Consider the following 25,405-nt stretch of genomic DNA (forward strand, 5'->3'; position numbering starts at 1 on the left):
AGGTAATCGGAGGGAAAAAGATGACAAACGATTATATGAAACTCGTGTTTGTCTTAGTTCAGTTGGTTTGTGAGTTTCATATACTTATTTACTATTGCATTTAGGTTTTTAATTTTGGGTCGTGTTTACTCTTTTGGGTTTGCTTTATTTTTTTCATATATGTCTCAAATAGTTATTTAAAATTTATTTGGTTTATAACATAATATTTTGTTTTACATTTTTGAATAATGATTGTTTTCTAGGTGCTCTTATTATTTGTTTTAGACTATTTGCTCTGTTTTTAAGTTTCTTACAAATCATGTAGTTTTTCATGTAAGGTATATGCATAGTCAAATTAAACATTTACAAGTGAATCAACTTCTAATTACACATTTATATATACGAGCATTATAGCCAAAAAGATCGGATATATTACATTATCTTTTGATAAGAAACTCTATGATCATGATCAGAGAGTCTTTGACAATTAATTTTATACATTTAAAAGAAAAATTATTCTCAAATGATTTTAATACCACATAATCAGTTTGACAAGGTTTTGAAACCCTGCGGCCTGCGCAGGGCGCGGGCAAGCTATCTAGTTATTTGATTATAAAAATGTTTAGGAGGTTCCTAATTCTATGATTATGAATCATATATATGAATAAACCTTGTAGAAACAATATTTCATTCAAGCTATGATATCTTCCACGAGAGAGGTAAGGAAAGAAACAAAAAATCCTAAATCTTATGTCGGATCTATCTGGTCCGTTCCATATAAGTATACCTTTATTCAACAACATATTACTATTGTGTTCTTCTCGTTATTCGATCTCTTACCTAACTAACTTGCGTTTTGTTACATCTCTCCCACGCACAAACATCAATTTGATAATAAAAATCACTCAACCTATCCCCTTTACCAAATTTGTACACTTATGCATTAACTTGGTCATTGGTCAGCAGCTAATTCACCTATTGTAAGGAAGGAGTTTCTCACACTTACACTCGTAAACACTCATAAGAAAAACCTTGACATTCGCACGTGACGGAAAATGATAAAAACAAGTTAGTAAACTCGCATTCATTAGGAGAGACAAAGAACATAAAGCGATGAATCCAAGCTCTTGAGGAACAATCTCTTGCAAACAATAAATTATCTGTTATAGCAATGTCATAAATTGTAGATGCACGTTCAATAAAGCTACATTGTTTTGTACTTTTGTTTAAGAGATTAAAGGTTGTCTAAAGGGATTTCAAAACAGGTGAGCTATTAACGTAAACTTTCTATGAGTAGCCAATTGTTTTAGACTTTTTGTGTGTGTGTTTTTATCTTTCTTTTTTTGTTCTATTCAATACTTAATTATAAGGACAGTTTTCATTACAATATTTACGTTTCGATTAGGGAAACTAATACTATATACATCTGCCCAGATGTTTTGGATTTTGTATCGATTTTCAGTTCTTTATTTATTTCTGGTGATATTCCTTAATTAAATTACTAATGTTTATGAATGGAGAGGCGATGCATTACGTTTTTTTCTCTGCTTTGACAATTCTTTATTTGGGTTTACGAGTTGACATTTTGCAATAAATCAATATGAAAAAGTGATTTACAAATGTATAATATAATATAATTTAAAACCAAAAAAAATGTATAATATAATATAATATACAAAAAATTTAAGTTTGATTAAATTTTAAAAAATTCAGATCTTAAAACTAATCGACAACCAGTTTTTTAAGTTAAAATTTTTTAAAAAAATCAATTTATTTTGACTTACCTTAATTAAAATTTTTATTTTAAAATTTACCGATTATCAGGTATGAAAAGAAGATAAAATTGCGCTGACTTTTTAATTCAATGAAATAAAATAACACTGTTTTATCATTTTTAGATTTGGGATATCGAACAAGTGTAAAACAATCAGCCTTGGACCATTAATCCATTATTTGGGGACAATGCATACAAAAAAACATGTAAGAAACAAAACAAAAAAAAGTCATAGGAGACAAAAATGAACACAGGAAGTTAAATCCGTCACGGCGAGAAAAAGGTGTAAAACAGTAATTGAGCGGTGGTCTGAATTTGAACGTCTCAAGACGCCCGTCAGAGTTAACACCGTTAAGAATTCTTTTATAATTATTTTTTCAAAAGAAGTAGTGGTGGTTAAAATAAACGCGAAGCACAGTACAGGGCTCTGCATTTGGCGCATACACATCCATGAAGTCTCTCAATGTCATGAGTCAATTTGGCAACAACCACTCTATTGACTTCAAATTAATAAGTATATAGTTTAATCTCATACACTCGTCATGGAATTTAATATATATGTGGCGTATTTAGGATAGGAAAAAAAAAGAAATTGTAAAATAGTCATATAATAAAAAGAAATGGGATACACACCTACCACATAAGACAGCGACATGAAGAACCAATGGTGTTACCTACCTCTCACCAAATCCACCATTGCCCAAATTTGTCTCCATATATTATTCCACATCACTTTCTCTTTTGCAACCACGTTGTTGCATTACTCGGGGCCTATACACATATTGCACTCTGGGCCCATTAGCCAGGAGCTAGAATTGTTTAGCTATCTTTGCCTTGTATGGCATTTACTTTTTAAAAAACATGTGTATACTCTTTAAACGTAAAATGTAAATTATTCTTGCTTTGTATGGCATTTTTATGTGTGTATGTTTTTGTGTATAGATAGAGATAAACAATATTGTTGATATTACCACTGATTGTTACTATTTAGTATCAACAATACATTATTCATCTCTTGTTTACAATACCAACTAACAAGTTTTAACCCCAAAAGAACACAACATATTAGACATTAGTGGGATCAAAGATAAAACACAAAGTCATTTTTGTTCCTTTCACTACTCTTAGCCAAACTTCATATTGCTAAAACCACTCCTCTCTTATGTCCTGTAACAACCTTCCAAAGCCTCTCGTACCCATCTTTGTAATGGTCCAGAGACATGCAAAGCTGTCTTATCGCTTCTCTTTTCTGCTCAGCCACTTCCGATGCAGCCACTCTTGTCTTCGCCACTTCTTCTCCAAGCTCACTTGACCGTCTTCTCAGCCTCACTTGCTCCATGTGAAGCTCCTTCATATGCTTTTCCATTTCTTTAATCTTATCTTCTCTCTTCCCAATCTCTTCTCTTAACCCAACCCTTTCATCTCTCATTACACTAACCTTCTCGGATTCTCCTCTAAGCTTCTCCTCCATTTCGGTTTTCTCTTCCGTGATCAGCCTTACACGTGATTCCATCTCTCTCAGTTGCTCTCCAAGTTGGCTTCGTTCTTCAAACAGCTTTGACATTTCTCCCTTTATCTGTGCTTTCTCTGGGAAAATCTTCTGTTCAGCGTCAGAGACTGCAGTTTTCAGTGCCCTTATCTCGTTATCTCTGTCCTGTAAACTAGTCTTCACCATTGCCAATCTCTCTTGCAACTTCAAGACTTCTTTCTTCTCTGCATTGAGCTTGTTTATGTGGGTATCAGCGTCTTTCTGAGCTAACTCGAGCTCATGCTGTAACCTTTGCAGCTTCTCCTCTGCAGCTTTACTCATCTCAAGCTCGGTTTTCAGAAAACAAGTCTCTTTCGCAAAGTTCTGAAGCTTCTCTTTCGCAATACTCAACTCTTCCTCTAAGGCCTTCACTTTTGTAGCTCCTGCATCTTCATCAGTTCCCTCTTTATCCAAATCAAGTCTCTTTTTCTCAAGGCTATGTTGAGCATCTTTTTCAGAGGACATGCAGCTCTTAAGCTCAATCTTTAGCTTAGAGATCTCTTCTTCGTGCCTCCGCATCTTTTCATTAGCTTCTGTAAGCTCTGCCTCGTATACAGTAACTTTGTGAATGAGATCAATGTTGTTGTCACCATTAACATTTTCCTGCTGGAGAAGGAGCTTCTGTTTCGTCTCTTGAAGCTCAAGCTCCAGTTCAGCCATCCTACGGATCAATGCCTCGTCACCATCATCATCATTGGCAGAGGAATGATCATGAACCGATTTAGAATCAGAATCAGAATCAGAACCGGAATCTGTCAAAGATGATGAATCTTCCTCTTCTTTATGACGGCGACTCGACTTCTCTTGAGAGGTAGGAGATGATTGCTCAAGAGAGCTCTGTGACTGTATCATCCCAGACGGATGGTTTTTCTGAAGCTCACCACTAGCTTGATCATAACGCTCAGCCAATGCACGATACATGCGGTAAAATTCCTCCACAAGGTGGATCAACTCAGGACGCTTCTGGTAATACATCTGAGCTTTCTTGGCAAAAGAGTCTGCGTCTTCTTCAATCAGCTTTAACATGTGGTTCACGCGGTCATCCATCTCTGAACAAGCCAAAACAAGAACAAGAAAGAACAAGTTCAGATTTTTTTTGGTAATTTACATTAAGTGGAGATCTCAAGAATCAGTGAGACAACATACTCTCTAGATTCTCTGCAAGCCATTTTGAGTTCTTGGGACAATTGTGACTATCCCACCACCATGAGTGTGATTTCTTGGTCATAGACCTCTTAAACTGCTTCTTTCCAAGAGCCTGGGAACACATCAGACAAAGTGAGTAAAATCTTAGGACCAAGAGACCAAACAAAAGGATCTAATGAGTGAATAGCTCACGACTGTTTATTACCGCAGAGGAGGCCATGACTTTGAAGGGGTGCAGAGAAACTCAGGAATCCCTACAAGAAGATTCAAGATTGTCAACGAGGATGGTTCATAATACACTAATAATCCTTTGCACTCATTTGAAAAACTCAGGTAAATTAATTGAAGTTCAAAGACTCAGGATTGAAGATTTGCTTGAGTTTATCGAAAGAGTAGGGACAAATTAGATGAGATAAGAGGAGAAGAGAGGACTGCGCATGTGGCAAAGGAGACACGTGAAGCTTCAACAACCCATTTTGGCATTTGCCACAAATCTCAAGATATCCAAAGATAAAGTTTCAGCTTTTAATTACCAGCAATTTATTTATATCAGAAAAATCGATAGAAACTAATAATATAATTGTAGATTGCAGAGAGAAGAAGAGACAAAAAGTGTAGGAGACTAAGAAAAAAAAAAGCTTACTTTACTCAGATGCAGAAAGAACAGAGAGCTTGTGATTGATATTCAAAGAATGGTCTCCTTAAGCTGTTATATCCTAAGCTTTGAAGACGATTAGTCTAATCAAAAACTAATCATCTTTATATCACGTTCTCTATAGATAAAAATATTATTAGTAATCGAGAGTTAGTTTCTCACATGAATCTTGAATATTGGAAACGCGGCTCTGAATGTGAATACGTTTTCTCTAACACGTCTTTACTCCACCGCTACTCACCTGCTTTTTTTAATGGGTAATTTCCACAAGTTTTTTTTTTTTTTTTTTTTTTTTTTAAAGAAGAAAACTGAATAATTGTGTTATGATATGAGAGAGCATTAATGGCGGATCTTCAACCCCCAAGATTTTGCATGTGGCTTCATCGTGATTCGAGCTTCGTTCAATCTCTCTAGACTTAGAGAGATGGTGAAACCCATATCTTCTGATATTAATCCAACCTTCAACAAACTTTCAACAAACTTACGTACATAATTATATATTTACGAGTTAAAGTAGATAGTGAAAGATACCCATAATTTAGAACTAGAAAGAAACCACAAACCACGATTATGCAAAGGAGAGGGAAAAAAAGGTAATAACTTTGTGAATTCTTGATGTTAATTTAAGAGAAACAAAAGTTTATCACTTCTCTTTTTTTTTTTTCTATGTTATTCCATCTACAACAAGAAAACTGGATCCAAAAACAAAAAAAAAAACAAAACAAAGATCAAAGGCTTGTTTGGTGTAATAATCACTCTCATTGGGAAAAGATTCGAACATCACACTTGGGCTTGAGTGCCTTTATCACATCACTCTGATTCACATTTTCGCACGCAATAACAATTGGTAAATGAACCCTAAACCCCAACCAATCAAAACCCAACTTCCCACTCACAAACACATTAACCACAGCTTCAAGCTTCTTCTCTTTGTTCCTCAGCAACGAAGCATCAACATCATAGACCTTGGCCTTTCTAAGCCTGGTGGGAATCATCAAGTAAGTATCGTTTCCAGGGCTTTGCGTGAATCCAAGAAGCGTCTTTTGCCCGAGGTTTATGTTCTCAGAAGACACAGAAGCTTTCATGGGGCTGTAATACAGCAAAGTCTTGTCGTTTTTGTTAGAAAGCTGAAGAACCGTCTTCAAGTTCGCATTCAAGAGAAGATCCGTCGTTGAGTTGGCGAAATCCAGCCTCGAGAACTTGAGGTTCGTGACAAAAACCAGAGGCAGTCTAGATTTGATCGAAGAGTTCACAGACAATCCTGTCAACAAAACAATGATAAGAACAATGGAGAGAAACATGCAGGTGCATGCGCAGCATTTTCTGAAACATCCAGAGCATTTTCTCTTCTCCTCTCTACCGATACGATCCACAAAGGAGCCTGAGTTTCTACTCCGGTCAATATCTTCTTCCTCTCTGAAGCCAGAGAGTTTCAACGACGATTCTCTCAACCCAGAAGGTGGAAGCTTTAAAGGTGGAGCCTTTTGGGGATTTTCGACAATACCAAACTCGTTTCTAGAGATTGAAGGGCTTGAGAACCTTGAACTCAGGTCAAAAGAGCCTTTACCGTAGCTGCTATCTTCTCCTTCTCCATCTTCCTCTAGGACTTTCTCGAGCACGCATTGTTTTGAAGCAAACTCAGGGAATACCAATGCGGGATCACCGAATCCGCAAGTCCTCCTTGGAGGTGGAGGAGGAGGAGGAGGAAGCGGCTCCGACATTGGAGCTCTGTTTTGGATTTCATGAAAGTCAGATTTTGTCTCTCTCTCAAATCCCAGAAAATGCTGGTTGGAAGATAAACTTCAAGGGTCATAAATCTCTTAACGGTAGATCAAGGCTGGATCTTTCTTCCCCCAACGAATCTGATTCGTTAATCTATTGTTGGCTTTATTATTATTATCAAAACAAAAAACAAAACAGAACCCAAATTCAGTGACCTAAAATTAGAAATCCCCGATTTTTTCTCTTCCAGTTTTCTTCAATCAATTATTTCACATTCCATACTTATCCCTCACGGTTTTTGACTGGTGTTGAGAATACTTGAGACTCACGGAACTGAAACAGAGTAACATAGAAGAAAGAGTATTCAGTAGACAAAACACCTAAACCGAATTTAAAAATAAAAAAGAGAGAGTCTCTATCGAATCTGAAACTACAAGTAATAGTTGGTCTAGATTCTAATCTAAATCCCAATATGGTTAATGGATTTATGTTTATATGTAGAATAAACCACTAAAAACTACTAATATGACACTTAGTTTTTAAGTTTTTTTGTAATGATATGTGGATGTTGAATCGAAACCCAAACTAATCCCAAAAACATTTGAAAAGCCAACTATTTCTTTGCAGTTTAAACGTCAACACAAACGAATACTTCGTTTGGTGATTGATGATTCCTTTAGTCTAAAGTTTTTATTCTGGGATGATAAATTATATTTTCTTTGAGGATGGAAAGTTATACTTTCACGATTATGATCACATATATAGTAGATTTTATTTCCTAAGTTCATATTTATAAAAAAAAAGGTCATCGTTATTGATATTTATCTAGAATAATGATTCTTTATTCTTAAATTTTTGTATTTTATTGTTTGAAAATTTTCTAAAACAAAAAATATGATTCAGTTAGGGTGTATGAATTTTGTCATAAATTTTTTCTGTCCTAAATCGGCACAAGTTTATATAAATGATAAATATATATTGACTACTTAGTATAATGGACAGTTAAACCAGCCACATAAACTGAGTTTTGATAAGCCCGGTGATCGGGTTATCGGAAGAATAGGATTAGAGGAGAAGAGATAGAAGAAAGAAAGGGGAGAAGGGGATAAGCCGGTGACTTATCCGGTGAAAGCCAGTGACGATCACAGAGAAGAGAAAGTTTGTGTTTGATTAATAGATTAATAGATTGATTGTTTTCTACAATGAGTTTTGGAGCTACATATAAGAACAATAAAAGACCTAAAACAAAAGAATGACAAGATAAAGTGGTTTTATGGGCCAACTAAGCCCAATCGATAATCTCGGGTCTTATCAATACTCCCGCCGTGAAGAACCACCTTGTCCTCAAGGTGGAAGGTAGGGGAAGAAAACTCCCACAGTAATTAGCTTCTTGTAACCCACACCTACTATTTTTGCAAACCCAACGGCTTCAAAAGCTTTCCACGCTCTAAAAACAAGGTTATATAGCAGCTTCCCAACATTTGCTTTACCCTCCATTGGTGCAGACAATATCAAATTCAGCAAGTGAAAAACTTTTGAGTCTGACCTTGTACCCACTTCGCCAAATGCTCCCTCTGGCGGCCTCAGAGAATGGAACACCGGATAAGTAAAGATCGAAACTGAAGGATCCTCAAAAGACTCTACCCACTTGATCTGTCTTTTCCAATCCAAACCAGAGCTCAGTAGTAAGCTTCTAATCCACTTAATCAGACTGTCCACCTGAGCAACTTTAGATTTCACCCTTGAAGCTATATGTGAGTCTTTCTTTTCTTCGTTTTGCAGCAACTACGACTCTGGTGGCCTTTGCAAGTTGAACACTTCATAAATGCGACATTCAGCAAAAGGTTTTTAAAATAACCCATGTTCAACATGGAAAACATGATCCTTCCGGCAATATCCTCAATCCCGACAATGAGAAAATCATTGTTCTCAAATTTCATCTCCGCAATAATAAAATATAAGAGAAGGTTATTGCCACGAGCTAGTGGATTATCAAATTTCCAACATGAGTCTTCTCCTTTGCTTCAGTTCCCTCATTCTTCTTCTGACATCTGCTTGCTAATAATCCACTAGAACTTGGTGTAACCCATTTGACGTCGCTTAGAAACTTGAGTGTGTGGTCAGAATCATCTTCTTTTTTGATCATAGAAAAGCTTCTAGCTTCAAGTCTCCTGCGATACTCTAAAACAGAACCCACTTGGTCCTTAAGAAACAGAAAGAGATACACTCCCTCGAACATGAAGTTATTCGCTGCTCCGAAATCAATCAAAACACAACCTTATGCCCAATATAGGACCATTAACCCTGGGCCTCTTCTCTTTGTTCGAATCTGGTTTTTCTTTCTTGACCCCTAGTTCATCCTTAGTATGTTTCTCAACATCCTGCATAGACACAAGGCTCAACAGCTTTTCATGAGTGCCTGGATCATGAGATCGTTTACCCGGAACTATCTCTAATGGAGCTTCGAACCACTTAACAAGCTCTGCATTACCACCCAATCTTCTGCCCATGTCCTTACTCGCCTCTGAAAGACACACCTTGTCCTCAAGGTGTAATAACAAAAAGTTCGAGAGCCGCAGTGGTATTGGTGAGACTTCACAATTCACCAATCTCTGCACAGAAGTAAGAGAAGTATGACCATCGATTTGAAGCTCCTTTTTCCTTGCGGAATCCTTCATTGAAAGTTCATTAGACACTTCAAAATTTTCTTTCACAAACTCCCATAACCCAGTGTGGCTAAGCTTCTGAACTAGACTCAACACAAAAGCTTCTGAAGCTTGCAGCAGGTACAGACGCTTATGATCCTCCATTAAATAGCAATGCGATGTCCATACAGGCACCTGTATTCTCCATTTCGGCCCCTTATCATGCATCTTTACCTCATAACCAATAGATTCATCTTTGTTTTTGCAGGTTCTAACCTCACCTCTTTTAGTATGGCTCACTTGGGTTACCATCTGCAGTGATCTACACCCCACTTGGCAAGGCTGTACTCCACTCCAATTCTGCTTAGGACTCCCTACTTGCAAGAGTGGCAGACGTAGCTTTCTTAACTGACCTGGATCACAAGGTCGTTTACCCGAGATTTTTTTCGGTGGAGCTTCATCACTCTGACAAAGCTCTGCATCCAAACCTTCTGCACATAGTTCCCAATATTGATTTTTCTGAGCTGTACCCTCACCGAGGTTAATTCCACACCAAAAGACTTGGTTGAACCCTCGAAAATAAGCATTTCCAGATATCTCTCTTTTTGATCCAACAAACCACTCGTAATTGCTTTGTAACACCAGTGTTACTCTTATTTCCTGAAAACTGATCCTGTGATTCAACTTTGTTAGCTTAGGAACCTTTTCAGCCTTAGTATCCGTTTCATTCGCCATCAGCTTCTTGTTTAATTTGTCCCACAAAGCTTTCTCAACCCGTGTTTCACCTGGATCCCACGCACAACCAAACAAGGCAATCCGAAACAAACTACTAGTTGGTTTCTCAGTTGCACAAAACTCCAGCAAGAGTTGACCCACATCATTAAGCTTTGAGGACAACATAATGTAATCCTCCGCTATATGAACATCTTGAAAAGGTAGAATGATTCCTTGACCTTTTTCTTTTAATTTACTGATTTTTCCCAGCTCCATGAAGGTCTTAGCTTGGCCTCGTGAAGACGCAGAACATCTCACTTGTGGAGAAACCCATTTGTTTTTATCAACCCCGTGAGCTGTTCCTTGAAACCCACTCTCTACTACACTCTTCTCATCACCACCGTGATTAGGTTTCTGGCGTCACATGTCGTCATGTAAGTCCTCATGTTCCAACTCTTCTACAGCCCTAACAAATGGGTTGTGGTCCTTCAGATCTTTTTCAACACGTGAGCCTCTCAGTTCTGGCTCTGGAACGACATCCGCGACTATTTCTTGACCCAACAAGTCTTTTTGGCCTTCCACCATCATCTTTACATCATGACTACAAGAGTCTATAGGATCACGTGATTGAAACCCATAGAAAAAAAGATGAGAATCACGTTTCACGCCTGAACCACTCATCGATATGCTTTCCTTGAAGTGTGCTCTCTCCACCTTGCGTTTCTTTAAACGATCTCTAAAAACTGAGCAGCGCCTAAACAACCCGTAACACTTAAGAACTCGCACCAATTCACGACGTGGTGTGCTCTGAGTAGAGTTCTTCTTCCGAGCCTTGTGATACCGACTTTTGACATGAATCTTTCTAACTCCTAGATTTTTTCTCGCCAGAAGTGTATCAGCAAACTTGCATCTTGGAGCAACTTTGCTCACCGTTTTCTGAATCCAAGCACCCACAAACTCAAAACCCCCGTCATCATTCAACTCCATCTTTGGATTTTCTGTTGAAGAAACCACCATCGAAACTTCCTGTTTCTGACCCGCCAAATGCTCGACGAAATTCCTCACAGGTTGGTCGAAGTTTTCCATCACTTTTGGTTTCTCTGGAACTGTCTCGTGGCTTTGCTGGAACTCGAGCTCCGTCACACGTTGATGCTGCAGCTTCGTTCATTGCTTGAACATCAGTTGGAGATGCTCAAGTGTGACACCCATTTTCCCACAGTCGAGAGGCAACGATGGCTCTGATACCATTGATAAGCCTGGTGATCGGGTTATCGGAAGAATAGGATTAGAGGAGAAGAGATAGAAGAAAGAAAGGGGATAAGCCGGTGACTTATCCGGTGAAAGCCAGTGACGATCACAGAGAAGAGAAAGTTTGTGTTTGATTAATTGATTGATTACTTTTTACAATGAGTTTTGGAGCTACATATAAGAACAATAAAAGGCCTAAAACATAAAAATGACAAGATAAGTGGTTTTATGGGCCAACTAAGCCCAATCGATAATCTCAGGTCTTATATATTGATTATTTAGTATAATGGACAGTTAGACCAGCCACAGAAACTGAGTTTCTGATTTTATTTTTAAATCTTTGTATTTTATTGTTTGAAAATTTTCTAAAACAAAAAAATATAATTTAGTTAGGGTTTATGAATTTTGTCATAAATTTTTTCTGTCATAAATCGGCACATAAACTTAGTTTATGATGGAGAGAGCAGATCTTCCAAACCTGGAACCAATCATCAAATTAAAACCGAAAAATCCATTCAACAAATAGAATCAACAAAATAGAATACAGAATCAACAAAATCCATCAACAAAATGAAGAATACAGATGAACTTACACAAAAAATTACCTGTTAGAGCTATACACACATTTATAGAATCGTTTCTCAACTCTTGAGAATTTCTCATTGAAGCCAATGGGATCATCACCTTCCTCCAACGCACCAGATTCCCCTTTTAAATCTCATTCATTCTCCCTGTCCTGAAAAGCCTTGCAAAATTTCACAAATAATCCGACCTTCACAGGAGGCGTATGCTGCTTTTGAGAGTAGGGAGTTTATCTTTTCTGTCGTAAAAAATCTGTATGTCTTCTACGGTCAGAAACGAGAGAACAGATCTTCCAAGCCAGAACCAGTCATTAATATCCATTCAATAAGAGAAGGAGATGTTCGATACTATCACCATTCAAACACTAAAGGTAATCAAAAGAAATTCCAAAATCTTACCATGGAAATGTAAATGTTGCAGGTTACATTCAGGTTCGTCCATGATTTTACGGAAAGACGATGAGATATTGAAGAAACAGAAATGAACAAATCGGAAGTTGAAATCAGCGGGAAAAAGAAGATGGTCTTGATAGTAATATCTTCGATCTAAACAATATCTAAACGAGAGAAGGAGATGTTCAATACTATCACCATTCAAACACCAAAGATAATCAAAAGAAATTCCAAAATCTTATCATGGAAATGTAAATGCTGCAGGTTATATTCAGGTTCGTCCATGATTATACGGAAAGAAGATGAGATATCGAAGAAACAGAGATGAACAAATCAGAAATTGAAGTCAGCGGAAAAAGAAGATGGTCTTGATAGTAATATCTTCGATCTAAACAATAGGTTCGATTTGGTTAGGGTTAGGATTTTCCTGAGATATGTAATGGGCCAATCTGTTTTTACTATGGGATTTTGCAATCGGTCTAGAGTCCATCAAGAACAAAAACTGGAAAAGACTACATAGCGTTACAATTTTGATTTATTATAAACTTGACTAAATCGCAGAATTTTTGTATTATATTCTATTTTTATTAATTAATATTATGTTTAATTTGATAGATGTGATTTAATATTACATACATAAATGATAAATTTCCTTAGATTTTTTTTTTTTATTTCTAAAAGGTGCAATAATTTTCAGTCATTACAATTACAATGTACTAAAAATCTAATGCCAAAGTCAGCGAGAAATGAAAAATACCTTCATTGATGCGGCATGCATATATAGATCATACATCAAAAATTATTTAAGCTGGTATATATTTTCTGTTCTTAGTTCGAAATTTCGAATATCCCAAACTCATTATTAAACAATAAACACACCTTCCAAAAACAAAAGTCACGCATCAAAAGGAAAAAAAAATGAAAAAAAAAAGAGAGCACACTAAACTAAAGGAGTTATACACAAAAACACACACACACAGACCAAAAACACAGAAAAGGTAAATGATCAAACGTTTCTTTTACTCTTCTAAGAGATTGAGAATCTTCGTCTTCTTGGCTTAGTAATATCAACACCAGCAAGATCTTCATCAATGTTCGAAGTATCTTTAGACCCATGTCTAAAAGGATTCAACTTCCCAAGTTTCTTCGAAACAGAAGAGAAGAAAGTAGGTTTGTTGCTCTTCTTACTGTTCACCAACGACGATGAATTCGAAGAAGAAGCTCCTGCACCACCACCACCACTCTGTTTATTCTTCTGCAGATCAGAAACATACATCTTCATCTTCATCAGCTCACTCCTCAAAGCTTCGTTCTCTTTAGCCAACGAAGTATCAGCTTTAACCTGTCCACGTGTCGCTAAAGCCTCGGGGACCATAACCACTGCTCCTTCTTTATCTTCAACCCCGCTTCTTAGCTTTAACTGGTCGTAGTAAAGCGCGTGGAGAACGATGTTTACAGGTAATCTCTTGTTCTGCGAAGCGTGAGACGTGCGTCGTAGAAAGCTTGAGAGGATCCATTGAGCTACACACTTTCTCTCTCTCGATCTCGTCAGATTCGGATGAGCTTTCAAGAAGATGTCAATGGCTCTGTAAGATCGTCGTCTGATTTTCTAGCGGATTGGGAACGAGATTCGCGATCGCGTCGAACTCGGAGATGGTTAGCTCTCCGTAGCTAGCGATCTCTGCTAAGTAAGAATCAACTGTCTTCGAAACTCTCTGGAGAGAAACAGAGCATAATCCTCTGTTGAAATCTCCGCCGTTGAAAACTCCGACGTTTTTCTCTTTCTCGACGAAAACAGAGATGATTCTTCTGACGCTGTCGAGGTCTAGTAACCGTTCGCCGTCGTAGGTGAAAGACGGGATCAAGAGATCGTCGACGGAGACGTGCTCGAGGACGACGGAGATTCGTTTCTCGAGCTCGTTCTTGCTGGTGAGTGAGGTGTCCAAGAAGACGGCGCAACGGAGGAGAGAACAGAGGAAGTTGACAGGGAAAAGCCCTTTGTCTGAAGGTAAGAGAGTGACGATTGATTCAACGAGATCTCTCTGTTGGGATCTCTCGTCGGAGCCGTTGTTTTCGGGATCGGAATACTTGATTCCTCTGCCGGAATGGTCTCTGACGAGGTCTCTTAAGGATTTCTCGGTGTAGGTGATGATTGCAGAGGCTAAGGAAGAAGGTTTCAGGCCTCTCTGTTTCATGGAAGCTACGACGTCGGAGAAGAAGTCAACGTCTAAGATACAGAGCTCCTCTGTCCACCAATTCGGTGGTGATCGACACGGAAACATTGCCTCGTTGCAAGCCTTTTTAATACCAAAAATAAACAAAACCAAAACTTGTATCAGTTAATGTAATAAGCACTACAAAAACTCATGGAGGCAAAACTATCGATACTTGAGACTCACGGAACTGAAACAGAGTACATAGAAATAAGTGTGTTCAGTATACACAAAACACCGAAACCGAATTTTAAAAAAAAAAAATCTCTATCGTATCTGAAACTACAAGTAAGAAGATTTTATCTAATTTATAATCTAAATCCCAAAAAGGGTAATATATTCATGTTTCAAGTAGAAGAAACCACTTAAAAACAAATAAAACAATCTATTTTTTTTTCCTTTCTTAATAAAATTTGGATGTTAAACCGAAACCTAAACTAATCCCAAAATCATTTGAAAAGCCAACTATTTTTTTGCAATGTAAACGTCAACATAAACGAATACTTAGCTTTTGTCACTTAGGAAACTTAAATTTCTTTGAAAGAATTACTAGATAACGACATATAGCATAAGACCGTTCTAAATAATTAATATGAGTCTATTTTAATTACTACTGCGTAAACTGTAAAGACTGAAACAAAGAAAAAGAAAAACTAAATACTAACCAAAATCGAGATCTAAAACTTAGAAAGTATAAGTGAGAATGAGTTATTAAAAACCTTAGCACCGACGACGTCAACGCAACGGCGAACAATACCAAGATCACGAGAAATAGGAAGGAGAATCTCGCAAGACTTGAGGACGACGATGGCTCCGGAGAGGCTAGAGAGAGCGACCTGAGAAAGAAAATCTTGAGTCCGACCAGCGAGGTTGTTGTCGCAGTACTTATCGGTCATCTGAAGAAACTCGGCGGCGCAATGAAGAGCCGCCACGTTCTGCACGGTAATCTCGAAGTTAACACCGTAACAGAATTTAGCAGCTTTCTCGAACATCTCTGGACCTCCGGGGATATCCGAGAGATCAATTCTCGTCACGTCGCTATCTTTGGATTCCATTATTAGCTTCCTTATGTAGTTACTCTTCGCCACTAGCATGAACTACATGAGATCAAGAAATGAATAATAAAACTTCTTGAAATTAATCATAATGGAATATGTAACTTAATGGTTTGTATATACAATTATAGACCACCAAGAAAGAAATAAACCATTTTGTTTTTATATTAAAAATGATGTGAATCAAGAACCAAGATTTGTTGTTAACTACCTTATGAAGAGAGAAATTGGCTTCTCCGACTTCAACTACTACATCGGTTGGAATATCTTGTGAGAAAACCCTGCATTAATACAAATATACATGTTAGAATTTAAAGTGATTAGGGATAAGCCGGCCGGGAAAGTTCTCCGGCGAGTATAGAGGTGAAACTAGACCGGTTCGTACCATTGACCGGTTCTCTGAAGAGATGAAGACATTGTGTTCATGTTGATGGGGTTTTTTCCTTCTGTCGCCATTTTTATTGGTTGTGAAGTGAAGGAGACGATAGAGGCATAGTTGTAGAGTGTCTATATATTGAAAATTATTTAACGTGGGTCCATTCAATCCACCCATTTGCTATGAAAATATGTACGTTTGGTTTCTTCTGTCTTCATTTCTTTTCTAATGTTTTTATTTGTCGTTTTGTTATGTTGTTCATAATTATCTCTTTTAGTTAACCCACTCACTCTAATCTTTGTGTTGGTCTTCATCGTTTACTTTCCTTTTTCACCATTTTTTTCTTTTAACTTTTCCATATTTGGATATATTCTTGAATTGACCGCTGTTTTAGGTAATAGCTAAAGATCCCTTGGTAATATTAATGGTTGTAGGTAACATGTAACACCTTTTCTGTAGTTAGTTTTATGAAATTTTATCTTTGAATATTTAACCTACTATTAAATGTCACTTTTTACAACATGCTTCATGCTTGGTACGTAGATGTTTACTAGTTACTACAACTATTTGCAGCGATATTTGTTACTTACTAATTTAGCTACCTAATTACTTGCATTAGAATAATAACTACTGTTTTACTCGTAAATGTTAGGGTGATATGCATGATTTAAAACATTGAAAACCACAAAACATGCAGATTAATAGTAATAGATCATATACTCGTAATATAAAACGAGGGACATGAGAGATATATTGTCAGAAGAAAGCTGTTATGAGTAAGCAATCTCATGGCAACTGAAGATAAAAGTCAGGACAAAATGTGGCAGACGAATAAACGAATAGATCCAGTGATACGTTTAATTATCATATAAATTCAGTATTAACCAATGTTTTGTCCAAAAAACGAGCCAATCGATCGTCCTCTAACATAATATCCGATAACATTCATTCGATTGTTGGCACAAATTGGTAGAGTGAATCGGTCAAGGATAACAAAAATCACAATCTTACTTTTGGTTTGGTTTATGAGACAGTGATATGAATATAAAGGTTTCACATGTTAAAAGCCTAAAAATTCTGAATTAAAGGAAGGAAATGCTGAATATAGAAGAAAAAGCAGTGCATGTGAATCATTGACAGATAAGAAAATCTTCAAAATATATATATATATATATATATAATTGAAAAAAAAAAAAGTGGATGTACGAGTAGAGAGATGTGGGAGCCATGGAAGTTAGGAAAAGTAGGAACATGTCATGGATTGGCCCAGTCCAAATATGTGGTGATCCTTCTTTCTTAAACCTCGTGGTCTCTGGCTTCGCTACGTCAACAAATCATCCCTCAGAATCCAATTTCGATTTTTTAATCAAATCATTAGCATACACGTGTCCCTATCGCCTCTTAGATATCTCACGTCTCTCTACATTGCCTAGTTGCCCAAATAATTTGTTCTGCCGGTGAGACTAGTTTTTAGACTATTTTGTAGTTTGAATTTGAAGATTATACTATGGGTCTACATACAAAGTTCAAAGATTATTCAGTAAAAAAAAAAAGACTCTTTAGTAATTCTTACATCAAAAACCTCTATTTTTCTTCTATGCAATTGGTTTTGATCCAAACACAATATATATAGTACTAACGCAAGTATTACAATGTTCATGATAGTTTTAATCGGTTCATCTCACACAATAATTGATTCTAAGATAAGTAATAATATTTGGACCATCCAACTAATAATCTGGTAAAATATAATACTATGTTAAGTTTCATGGACAGTTATCCTCCAAGTCATGTGTAGATGCATGATATAAACATATAAATTCATTAGTTTAGAGAAAATGATTATTCAAACTGTTAAGGTGCTAAGCCAAGTCTTGGTATAATATAAACTCTAAATTATCGGGATGAAGCATTCATGTTTGGAAATATATAATTAAGTTGGACCATAGAGGATGGTGCTATCATCATCTATTAACAAAAGTACAAACGCCCTGAGCTGTAATGCCGTCTAGTTTCAATCAACAAATTTTGACAATATTAGTTAACATCTAAGGATTGACACTTCGGATAATTCGGTTATATTTTGGTTTATTTCAATATACACAAAAGTATTTGAGCTTAGCTAGAACAAATTTTCATATCTGTTTATGGATATGTCCAAATTTTCGAATTTTCGAAACGATTTGAACATATTATAGATGGGATTCATGATTCTGATACTAAAGATTTTAATTTACGGGTGGGGCTGTGTAATAATGAACAACGATCCCGACCTCTCAGTGGCCAAACCGACGACGAGACATTTAACAAAACAAAGCCGAAGAAAAAGATGTAACAAGAAAACAAACTGAAAACCACAAAAGAACAATTTGGGCCAAAGTTGGTTATTTGTCAAAAAGGCCCAATGTCTACGTCAATTTCCCTAATCACGCTTCATCTAATGTCGTCTTCTTAAGAAACGCCAGACGAGTTTAGAACATCTCGCTTTCATTTTGAGTAATCTCTTATCCGTTATCTATGGTTGGGGGAGTTGCATAAATGTGGATAGAGTCAACGCTATGAAACTGTCACTCGAAACTCGCTTGATGTAGTTGACCAAAAGATCCAAGAAAGAAATAATCAAACACACGAGATTTTCTTTTAATATAATGCTTTGACCGAGAAACATACACTAGTTATTGCAAAGCCAATTTGATGCAACGCCACGAAGCCCAACAATAGTCATGCACACAAACAATTGACTCAAATTTCTCTTCTCGTGTGTGACTGTGAGAGTTGTGGCATGTGGATCCTTTTATGGTAACATGCATGCTATAAATTAGCAGCATCCATGAATTGTTTCCATTACAGAAAAATTAAGATTTATTTTCTATCTGAAATATGTGACTGACTCTCTATAAATGGATCAAATCTACAAATCAAACAGGATGATTATCCATCACCATATGGCTACACCGCGATAATATTGATGGTTTATTTATTGTTTAGAATTTTTGAGGTTAAAATATAAAATGTTTTTTAGGTTAAATGTTTAACATTGAAATTTTTTCATTGATTAATGATTTAGTTTTTGTCTCTATATTTTTTTTAGATTTCGAAAGATTTCAACAAATATAAAAAGTTTGATGTAGCCTGAATTTTTATAAATAGTATTCATAAACAAATAATTTTACGAGTATCCTAATTTTTTAGATATATTTTTAGAATCAAATTTTTTACTATGTATTATCCGTTAAAGCTTCGTCTACATGAAAGATCTTTGGTTAAGATGTGAGAACATGACTTGGATGAAGGCCAACTGTCCATAAAACTTAACCGGTGTCATGTGTAGATGATAGAATTAACCTAGATATCAACCAGCTGATCCAAATTTAGTCTCTACTGTATAAGAACAAAACCACTATTTATACTTTGTACGGTGTCATGTGAATCCGTAAAGTTGAACGTGGGTTCGCTACTGTGTAAGAATACTTTGGTTTGTGTCGGTTCAGGTAACCAAGTTGATGGGAGAGTAAATTGATAGTATGATTTGTGATTTGTGATTTGTCATTATTGTGGCTTATTAACTCACATAATATCGTGATTATCTTATTCATCGAGAAATCACATTCAAAATCTGCTTAACACATTCTGTTGTTTCGGGTGTTCTCCTCAAATTTGTGATTTCTTTCTTTTGGTTATCACCTTCTTCTAGTTTGATTTGAGGTAATTCACAACACATGATTTGATCATGAGAAATGATTTCATTAAGTTTTTTTTTTTTGTAACAAATTTCATGTAAGTTCTTGACGTCAAGAACGTCAAGATTTCATGTAAGTTCTTGACGCTTATTCATCGTTAAGCAAACGAGTGTGTGTGTTCATTGATTAATTTGTTGTAGATATTAGGTATTAGGAACTTTAGGTAAACTAGAAATTTGTAGGTGACAAACATGTGCCTTACTGTTGTTAAATCCCGATTAAACAGAATTTGTAAGCTGGCTCAAAATAATTTAATGAAAAAACAATCAATGTCTAATTTAAGGGGAGTCCGGTTCAATAGAATCGCGGAAAACGAAAGATTCAAATAAACCGGAATTAAACTCTGTACCCGTTGACGATTGGAATTTGATAGCACATTTGCGTTGACGACACCAAAATTGAAAAATTTGACATCACATTTGGGACGAGATCCAAAGAGAAGCTCACAGGAAAACCCTAGATTGATCCACAAAATCAGAGACTGTGGTTGAGCGTGAGAGAAGTTGATGAAGGGTATTTAAGATATTCAGATATCAGATTTTGAGGGACTCAAAGATCTAAATTATGGAGACGGATAGAGATAAGGAAAGGATGATGTCGAGGAACTCTTATTCGTCTTCCTCGTCATTTCCGCCTTCGGCTTCATCTTCTGCTGCATCATCTCTCGCTGCGAAAGCAATTCGAGCATCTTCTGCGCATAGAGACTCTTCTCTTTCCTCTGCCTACTCGTCTCCTTCTTCTGCTCCTGCTCCCACTCCTCCCAAGGTTTCGCCTTTTTGTTTTTCCTTTCTCTCTTTCTCGTGTTTCCTCGATTCGCTTAATTGCTCGTTTAGTCTGTATTAGAAGTAGGAATGATTCATGGGTTTTGCTTCAATTGAAATGCCTCGCTGTTGAATAGGAAGTGAAGCACCATGAGTACACCTCTATGAAAAGCTTGAACGAACCGAAACGAAGCTTTTGGGGAAGTCTAGCTAGTAAAGCAAAGGCTCTTTTGGATGATGAGGATGATGATCCTCATCATCAACCCCCTCAAAGTCCTAGGAAGATGGAGCAGAACTTGCCTTCTTCGACTTCAGAGACTAAGGTTTATGAAAGTTTCATCTACACTGTTGTGTTTTGGTCCTCTAATTCTCTTGTTCTTATGGAGTTGTATAATTCATTTCCATGTTTCAGGAAGCTGGTCAGACGGGTAGGAAAACGGAGATTCCTTCATTACAGAGACGCTTAGACGCAATCACTTCATCATTAAATTACATTGGTGGCACCATTGGTACTGTAGTTGAGGTTAGATTCTTTCTCTTTATGCACCCTTTTATGGCACTTCAAGAGACTTTAGGTTATGCGAGTTCTCACACTTTTTGTGTATAAAGAAGCATATGCATACTTGTGTGTTTTGATGCAATCTTCTGCACTTGCATTAAATGAGAGTTTATTGAACTGAGATTGTTGTTTGCCTGTGAAACTTCCTTAGGGGGGTATTACAGCTGTGGAGAATCGTACTGCAGGGATCATTCAAGAAACCCGTAAAAAGATTAAAAAGAAGCCAAGCCTTACGCGTAACCAGCAGAATCCTGAGATCCAAGCAGATTTGGAAATTCAACTAAAGGCATCTCGCGACGTAAGGTGGCCGCTCTGTATCATTTAATTGGCTGACCAGCAGCAACTGATTATGGAAAATTTTCGAGTTATGCACTTCGGTGTTAAAATCCAGATATTAATACTCAAACTAACTACAATGTTATCTCAACAGGTTGCAATGGCCATGGCTGCCAAGTCAAAGCTTCTTCTTCGGGAGCTGAAGATGGTAAAATCTGATTTAGCCTTTGCAAAGCAGCGATGCGCTCAACTGGAAGAGGAAAATAAGGTTCTGAGGGAGAATCGTAATGGTGGTAACAGCCAAACGGATGATGATGATCTGGTATGGATTCCTTTTTACTCTTTACAAAGCCTTAACGTTTTCACATTTTATGCACATTTCTGATCTTTGGTTGTGTATTTTTCTTTCTTTCCTCTAATAGGTGCGACTTCAGCTTGAAACATTATTGGCTGAGAAGGCTCGTTTGGCTCACGAGAACTCGATATACACTCGCGAAAACCTCTATCTGAGAGGAGTTGTGGAATATCATCAGCTCACGATGCAGGATGTGGTCTACTTTGATGAGAAGACTGAAGAAGTAAGTGAGGTTTATCCTATTAATGTTACTTCAATGTCTTCTTCATCAGATATCTCGAAAACTCCTCAAAACCCAAAAGTCTTGGAGTTCAAGTGAGACACTACAAGTCTCAGTTTATTCTGTTGTTGTAGTGAATCAGACAACAAGTCAAATCGTTGTCTGTAATCGCTCTGTATCTGTAGAAATATATGTACTTTTGTATTCTCTTCTTTTTGGGAATTTAGCAATGAATGTTAATTTATTACCCTTAATTATTTCAAATAAAAAAAATGTTCATTGATTCCCCTGAAATGTTACCATAAAGGCTAAAATTACAAACTGGTTGTATAAATTAGTCAATTATTGTAGGATCTTTGATGAGATTACAAAACGAACAGTATTTATAAAGCTACATTACAAAGGTTGCATTAGGCTAAAACCATTGTGTTTTGTTTTTTTTTTGGTTGTTTCTTATTGAAATACAAATTCTTAGGTTTAGAAAGTTAGAACACCTTATTTAACATAGATTGGCCTGAAATGGCTTAACCAGTGGAACCAGCGAGCCGCTTAGGTGCATCGACATGACTTCATTGGTCGAACCAACGAGCTTACCGCCCACAAAGATGGCTGGGACCGGCGTGGAACACCCGAGCCTCATTAGGGCTTTCTCGATCTCACGACAATCAGGGTCTTTATCGATCTCATGGACGGTTGGGTGAACCCCAAGGTCTTGGAAGAGGACTTGGACTGCATAAGACAGGCAACACGAGCTCTTGCTGAATATAACCACTCCTTTCTCTGATGACATTCTCACAACTTTGTCCATGGCTTCTTGAAGGAAGTAGTCTCAATCAATCTAGCTAGGGCTTGTTTCTTGAAGAAGGAGAAACAAAATCTTCCTTTGTTTCTCCCTAGTATAGCTCTGTGTTGCCTGAGACTTGAGTTCTTGAATTGTAGGCTATTTATAACCAAACAAAGGAAGAAGAAAAGAATGTTGAGACCACAAAAGAGAGAAAGAGATCACATAAGATCGTCCCAAAAGGTTCCCCAAGTTCATCAAAGTGACTTTATTGTGAACCAAATTAACAAAAGTTGCATTATCATAATTAACCTACCCATTTTGTCCTCCTAGATACCAAAATGAGCATGTTGATTGAACAGGACCATATGCTTGTTTGTTGCAGATATGCTAAAGAATATGGCACATGTTTATATTTATTTACAAGAACTTTTATGCATGAGAATTAGAATTTTATGTTTTATGTGGACCAAGCTTCCACTTTTTCTCTTGAAGTATTTTGTTTCAAGAATCATGCTCAGATGAAGGGTGTGAGATAGCTCAATGTGGTGGCGAATAATCCAAGAGATATGCTTATATTCTTCTCTGGATTGACGGTATTTTTGGCAGCCACGAAAAGAGATCAGGCTGGTTTTGATGGATATGTTCGTGTATGTGTGTCAACAGTAAAAACCCTATTCTTGAAACATGTCACTGTACAATAAGATATGATTTGTCTTTGTGAGATTCTCTCAATCTCACTTCAGTACAGATCATGAAGGAATAAAAATCCTATGGGCTTCTCTTGTGTGCCATTTCACTTTCAACAATTTGCCTATATATTCTTGCTTTCCCTCTTGACTCATTTGATTAAAGTTGATCAATGAATCTGTTAGGAATCTTACATCGTAACTAAGATAGTATGTTAAGAGGCTTATTGCTAATTAGCTTTAAATTGAAATTACATGAAAATTCTGTTTGAAGAGAGTATATAACATATGTGACTGTCACTAGAGTGCGATTCGATTGGTGATGGACCAGAAAAACCATCATCTCAAAGAAATCAATCAGTTTTGAGTTAAAATATCATTAAACTCAACAAAAATATGTTTTTTTCCTCCTTATATTAATATGGCCATTTTGAATATCAATCGAACGGTATATGTGTCCTTATTACTTTGATGTTAATTTTTTCAGAATATTATTATGAGCTCAAAAAGCTAGGACGTCTACAAAAAGTTTGAGCCTGTTAGCTTTTTGGACATTTTATGGCACATTGTCGATTTATTTCAGTTCTTTCAGCTTAGATTTTCACTCTATATTGCTCTAATAGGTGGGTTTTTGTCCGAAGACTAATGATTTCTTCAAGCCGTCATGTAACTAAAATAAGGTTCTAAACCCAAAAACAACATGTGAGATGGATCATGTTGTAAGATATTATGATATATCGGATTAAAATAAGGTTCCATTAGACAAGAGTGGTAAAATTTTCCACACTACTATATCCACTACAAAATTTTGACCGTACGATCAAAGACTTACCTTTTAGAGAACTTTCTTTTTATATAGACTAAAGTATATGATTGAAAAAGGTGAATGGATAAATGTTATGTGGTCATCTCACAACGTAATTTTTAAGAAGTGGGTAGAGAGGATGGTGATGTGAACAGCCGATCCTACGGTAAACATCTTTGACTAAAACATGTCTCTTTTCCTTTCACATTTCTTTTCTTATCATTGCTTACCCACACCCTCTTCTAAATTACGTTTTGTTACATTTTTGAATATTCAATTTGTGTATTAAGTTACTCTATTTCTCCGAAGTTTCAATAAAACTGATATTTGTATGTATATTTTACTTGCGTGTTTGTGTTTATGGCCGTGTTTCATATAGACAAGGTTTTAGTAGGGTTTTCAAAAATGTGTTATCTAGCTTTTAAGAAAAAGTAAAACATTAATGACTTATATATATATCAAAAAGACTTCAAAAGATAATGAATTTTAAATTGAAACAAGAATGTTAAAAGATAAAATGATATGCATTGTCTCAATTCTATGAGCAAAGTGAGAAGAAAAATGAACGTGTAACTTTCTAGCAAGAGACATAGTACTAATGACTTATACGATCATATATATATATATATAATATTATAAATTAATACCAATAAAAACAAATGGGTTGATATTGAAACTTAATTAAATAATACGATCATATATATAGTTCATTTGATTTATGACATTTATATAATACTCCTTTAGAAAAGGAATATAAAATATGTGTGAGTTTGGATGTCACGATACAAAATCTCTACAAAAGCGTGTACTCTATCGAATAACACTCAGTCACCTAATACTATTATTTTCTGATTCTGATTTGTACTAATGCACTTATTAGTAATATATAATAAATATAATTACAAATTGAGATTTGAGAGGTATTTTGGTTATTGGGTTCTCAGATAGTCAGATACTCAGATGAACCACCAACAAATACATGTTGAGTTGTATCTTTCAACACGATCTCTCTCAAAATATACTCCTTTATTAGTTAATTAATACTAATTTACTAAATCGTATGTCCAACTATTTTAAAGATGAAACATAAGAGTAAGTTGTGACGTAGGAAGGACACCTCATTCCAGAAGAATGTGATGAGATTGAGCTGTAAGATATGGTCGTGGTCAACTATTCATATGCATTTTAGG

General features: G+C 36.3%; 5 protein-coding genes across 8 annotated transcripts; 1 reads left to right on the forward strand and 4 right to left on the reverse strand.

Annotated features, from left to right (window-relative positions):
- Positions 1–2,709: 2,709 nt before the first annotated feature.
- On the reverse strand, positions 2,710–5,400 carry LOC18026871 (protein NETWORKED 4B). Of its 4 annotated transcripts, XM_024148188.1 has the most exons (5): positions 5,245–5,400; positions 5,071–5,143; positions 4,633–4,681; positions 4,428–4,539; positions 2,710–4,330 (listed from the first exon to the last, which is right to left on the reverse strand). In XM_024148188.1, the coding sequence occupies exons 3-5, from the start codon at positions 4,645–4,647 to the stop codon at positions 2,889–2,891; spliced, it is 1,569 nt and encodes a 522-aa protein (XP_024003956.1). In that variant the 5' UTR covers positions 4,648–4,681; positions 5,071–5,143; positions 5,245–5,400; the 3' UTR covers positions 2,710–2,888. The 4 variants fall into 4 exon arrangements, with proteins under 4 accessions (XP_024003956.1, XP_006410154.1, XP_024003957.1 ...); XM_006410091.2 differs by lacking the exon at positions 5,071–5,143 and having other exon boundaries at positions 5,245–5,275; XM_024148189.1 differs by lacking the exon at positions 5,245–5,400 and having other exon boundaries at positions 5,071–5,209.
- Positions 5,401–5,840: 440 nt separating this feature from the next.
- LOC18026872 lies at positions 5,841–6,803 on the reverse strand. Its single transcript, XM_024148329.1, has one exon. The coding sequence runs from the start codon at positions 6,801–6,803 to the stop codon at positions 5,841–5,843; it is 963 nt and encodes a 320-aa protein (XP_024004097.1).
- Positions 6,804–13,173: 6,370 nt separating this feature from the next.
- LOC18026873 (root phototropism protein 2) lies at positions 13,174–16,109 on the reverse strand. The gene is given in 8 exon segments (XM_006410093.2): positions 13,174–13,881; positions 13,883–13,937; positions 13,940–13,978; positions 13,981–14,004; positions 14,007–14,682; positions 15,318–15,695; positions 15,865–15,934; positions 16,039–16,109. Coding segments are annotated over 8 exon segments (1,782 nt in total). The 3' UTR covers positions 13,174–13,412.
- Positions 16,110–20,162: 4,053 nt separating this feature from the next.
- On the forward strand, positions 20,163–22,223 carry LOC18026874. Its single transcript, XM_006410095.2, has 6 exons — positions 20,163–20,534; positions 20,668–20,853; positions 20,943–21,053; positions 21,241–21,387; positions 21,520–21,687; positions 21,788–22,223. Exons 1-6 carry the CDS (start codon positions 20,334–20,336, stop codon positions 22,037–22,039), a joined length of 1,065 nt encoding a protein of 354 aa, XP_006410158.1. The 5' UTR covers positions 20,163–20,333; the 3' UTR covers positions 22,040–22,223.
- Positions 22,216–22,872, reverse strand: LOC18026876 (monothiol glutaredoxin-S9). Its single transcript, XM_006410094.2, has one exon. It carries the CDS (start codon positions 22,746–22,748, stop codon positions 22,440–22,442), a length of 309 nt encoding a protein of 102 aa, XP_006410157.1. The 5' UTR covers positions 22,749–22,872; the 3' UTR covers positions 22,216–22,439.
- Positions 22,873–25,405: the final 2,533 nt, after the last annotated feature.

The sequence above is a fragment of the Eutrema salsugineum genome, unplaced genomic scaffold (genome assembly GCF_000478725.1).
Source record: "Eutrema salsugineum unplaced genomic scaffold, Eutsalg1_0 scaffold_10, whole genome shotgun sequence".
Lineage (NCBI taxonomy): Eukaryota > Viridiplantae > Streptophyta > Magnoliopsida > Brassicales > Brassicaceae > Eutrema > Eutrema salsugineum.

Coding starts and splice junctions, on each gene's coding strand:
- LOC18026871 (XM_024148188.1), bottom strand. Junction 4,331..4,427: donor GCTTGCAGAGAATCTAGAGA/GTATGTTGTCTC, acceptor TGGCTTGTTCAG/AGATGGATGACCGCGTGAAC.
- LOC18026872 (XM_024148329.1), bottom strand. CDS start 6,803: ATGTCGGAGCCGCTTCCTCCTCCTCCTCCTCCACCTCCAAGGAGGACT.
- LOC18026874 (XM_006410095.2), top strand. CDS start 20,334: ATGGAGACGGATAGAGATAAGGAAAGGATGATGTCGAGGAACTCTTAT. Junction 20,535..20,667: donor CTGCTCCCACTCCTCCCAAG/GTTTCGCCTTTT, acceptor GCTGTTGAATAG/GAAGTGAAGCACCATGAGTA. Junction 20,854..20,942: donor CTTCGACTTCAGAGACTAAG/GTTTATGAAAGT, acceptor TCCATGTTTCAG/GAAGCTGGTCAGACGGGTAG.
- LOC18026876 (XM_006410094.2), bottom strand. CDS start 22,748: ATGGACAAAGTTGTGAGAATGTCATCAGAGAAAGGAGTGGTTATATTC.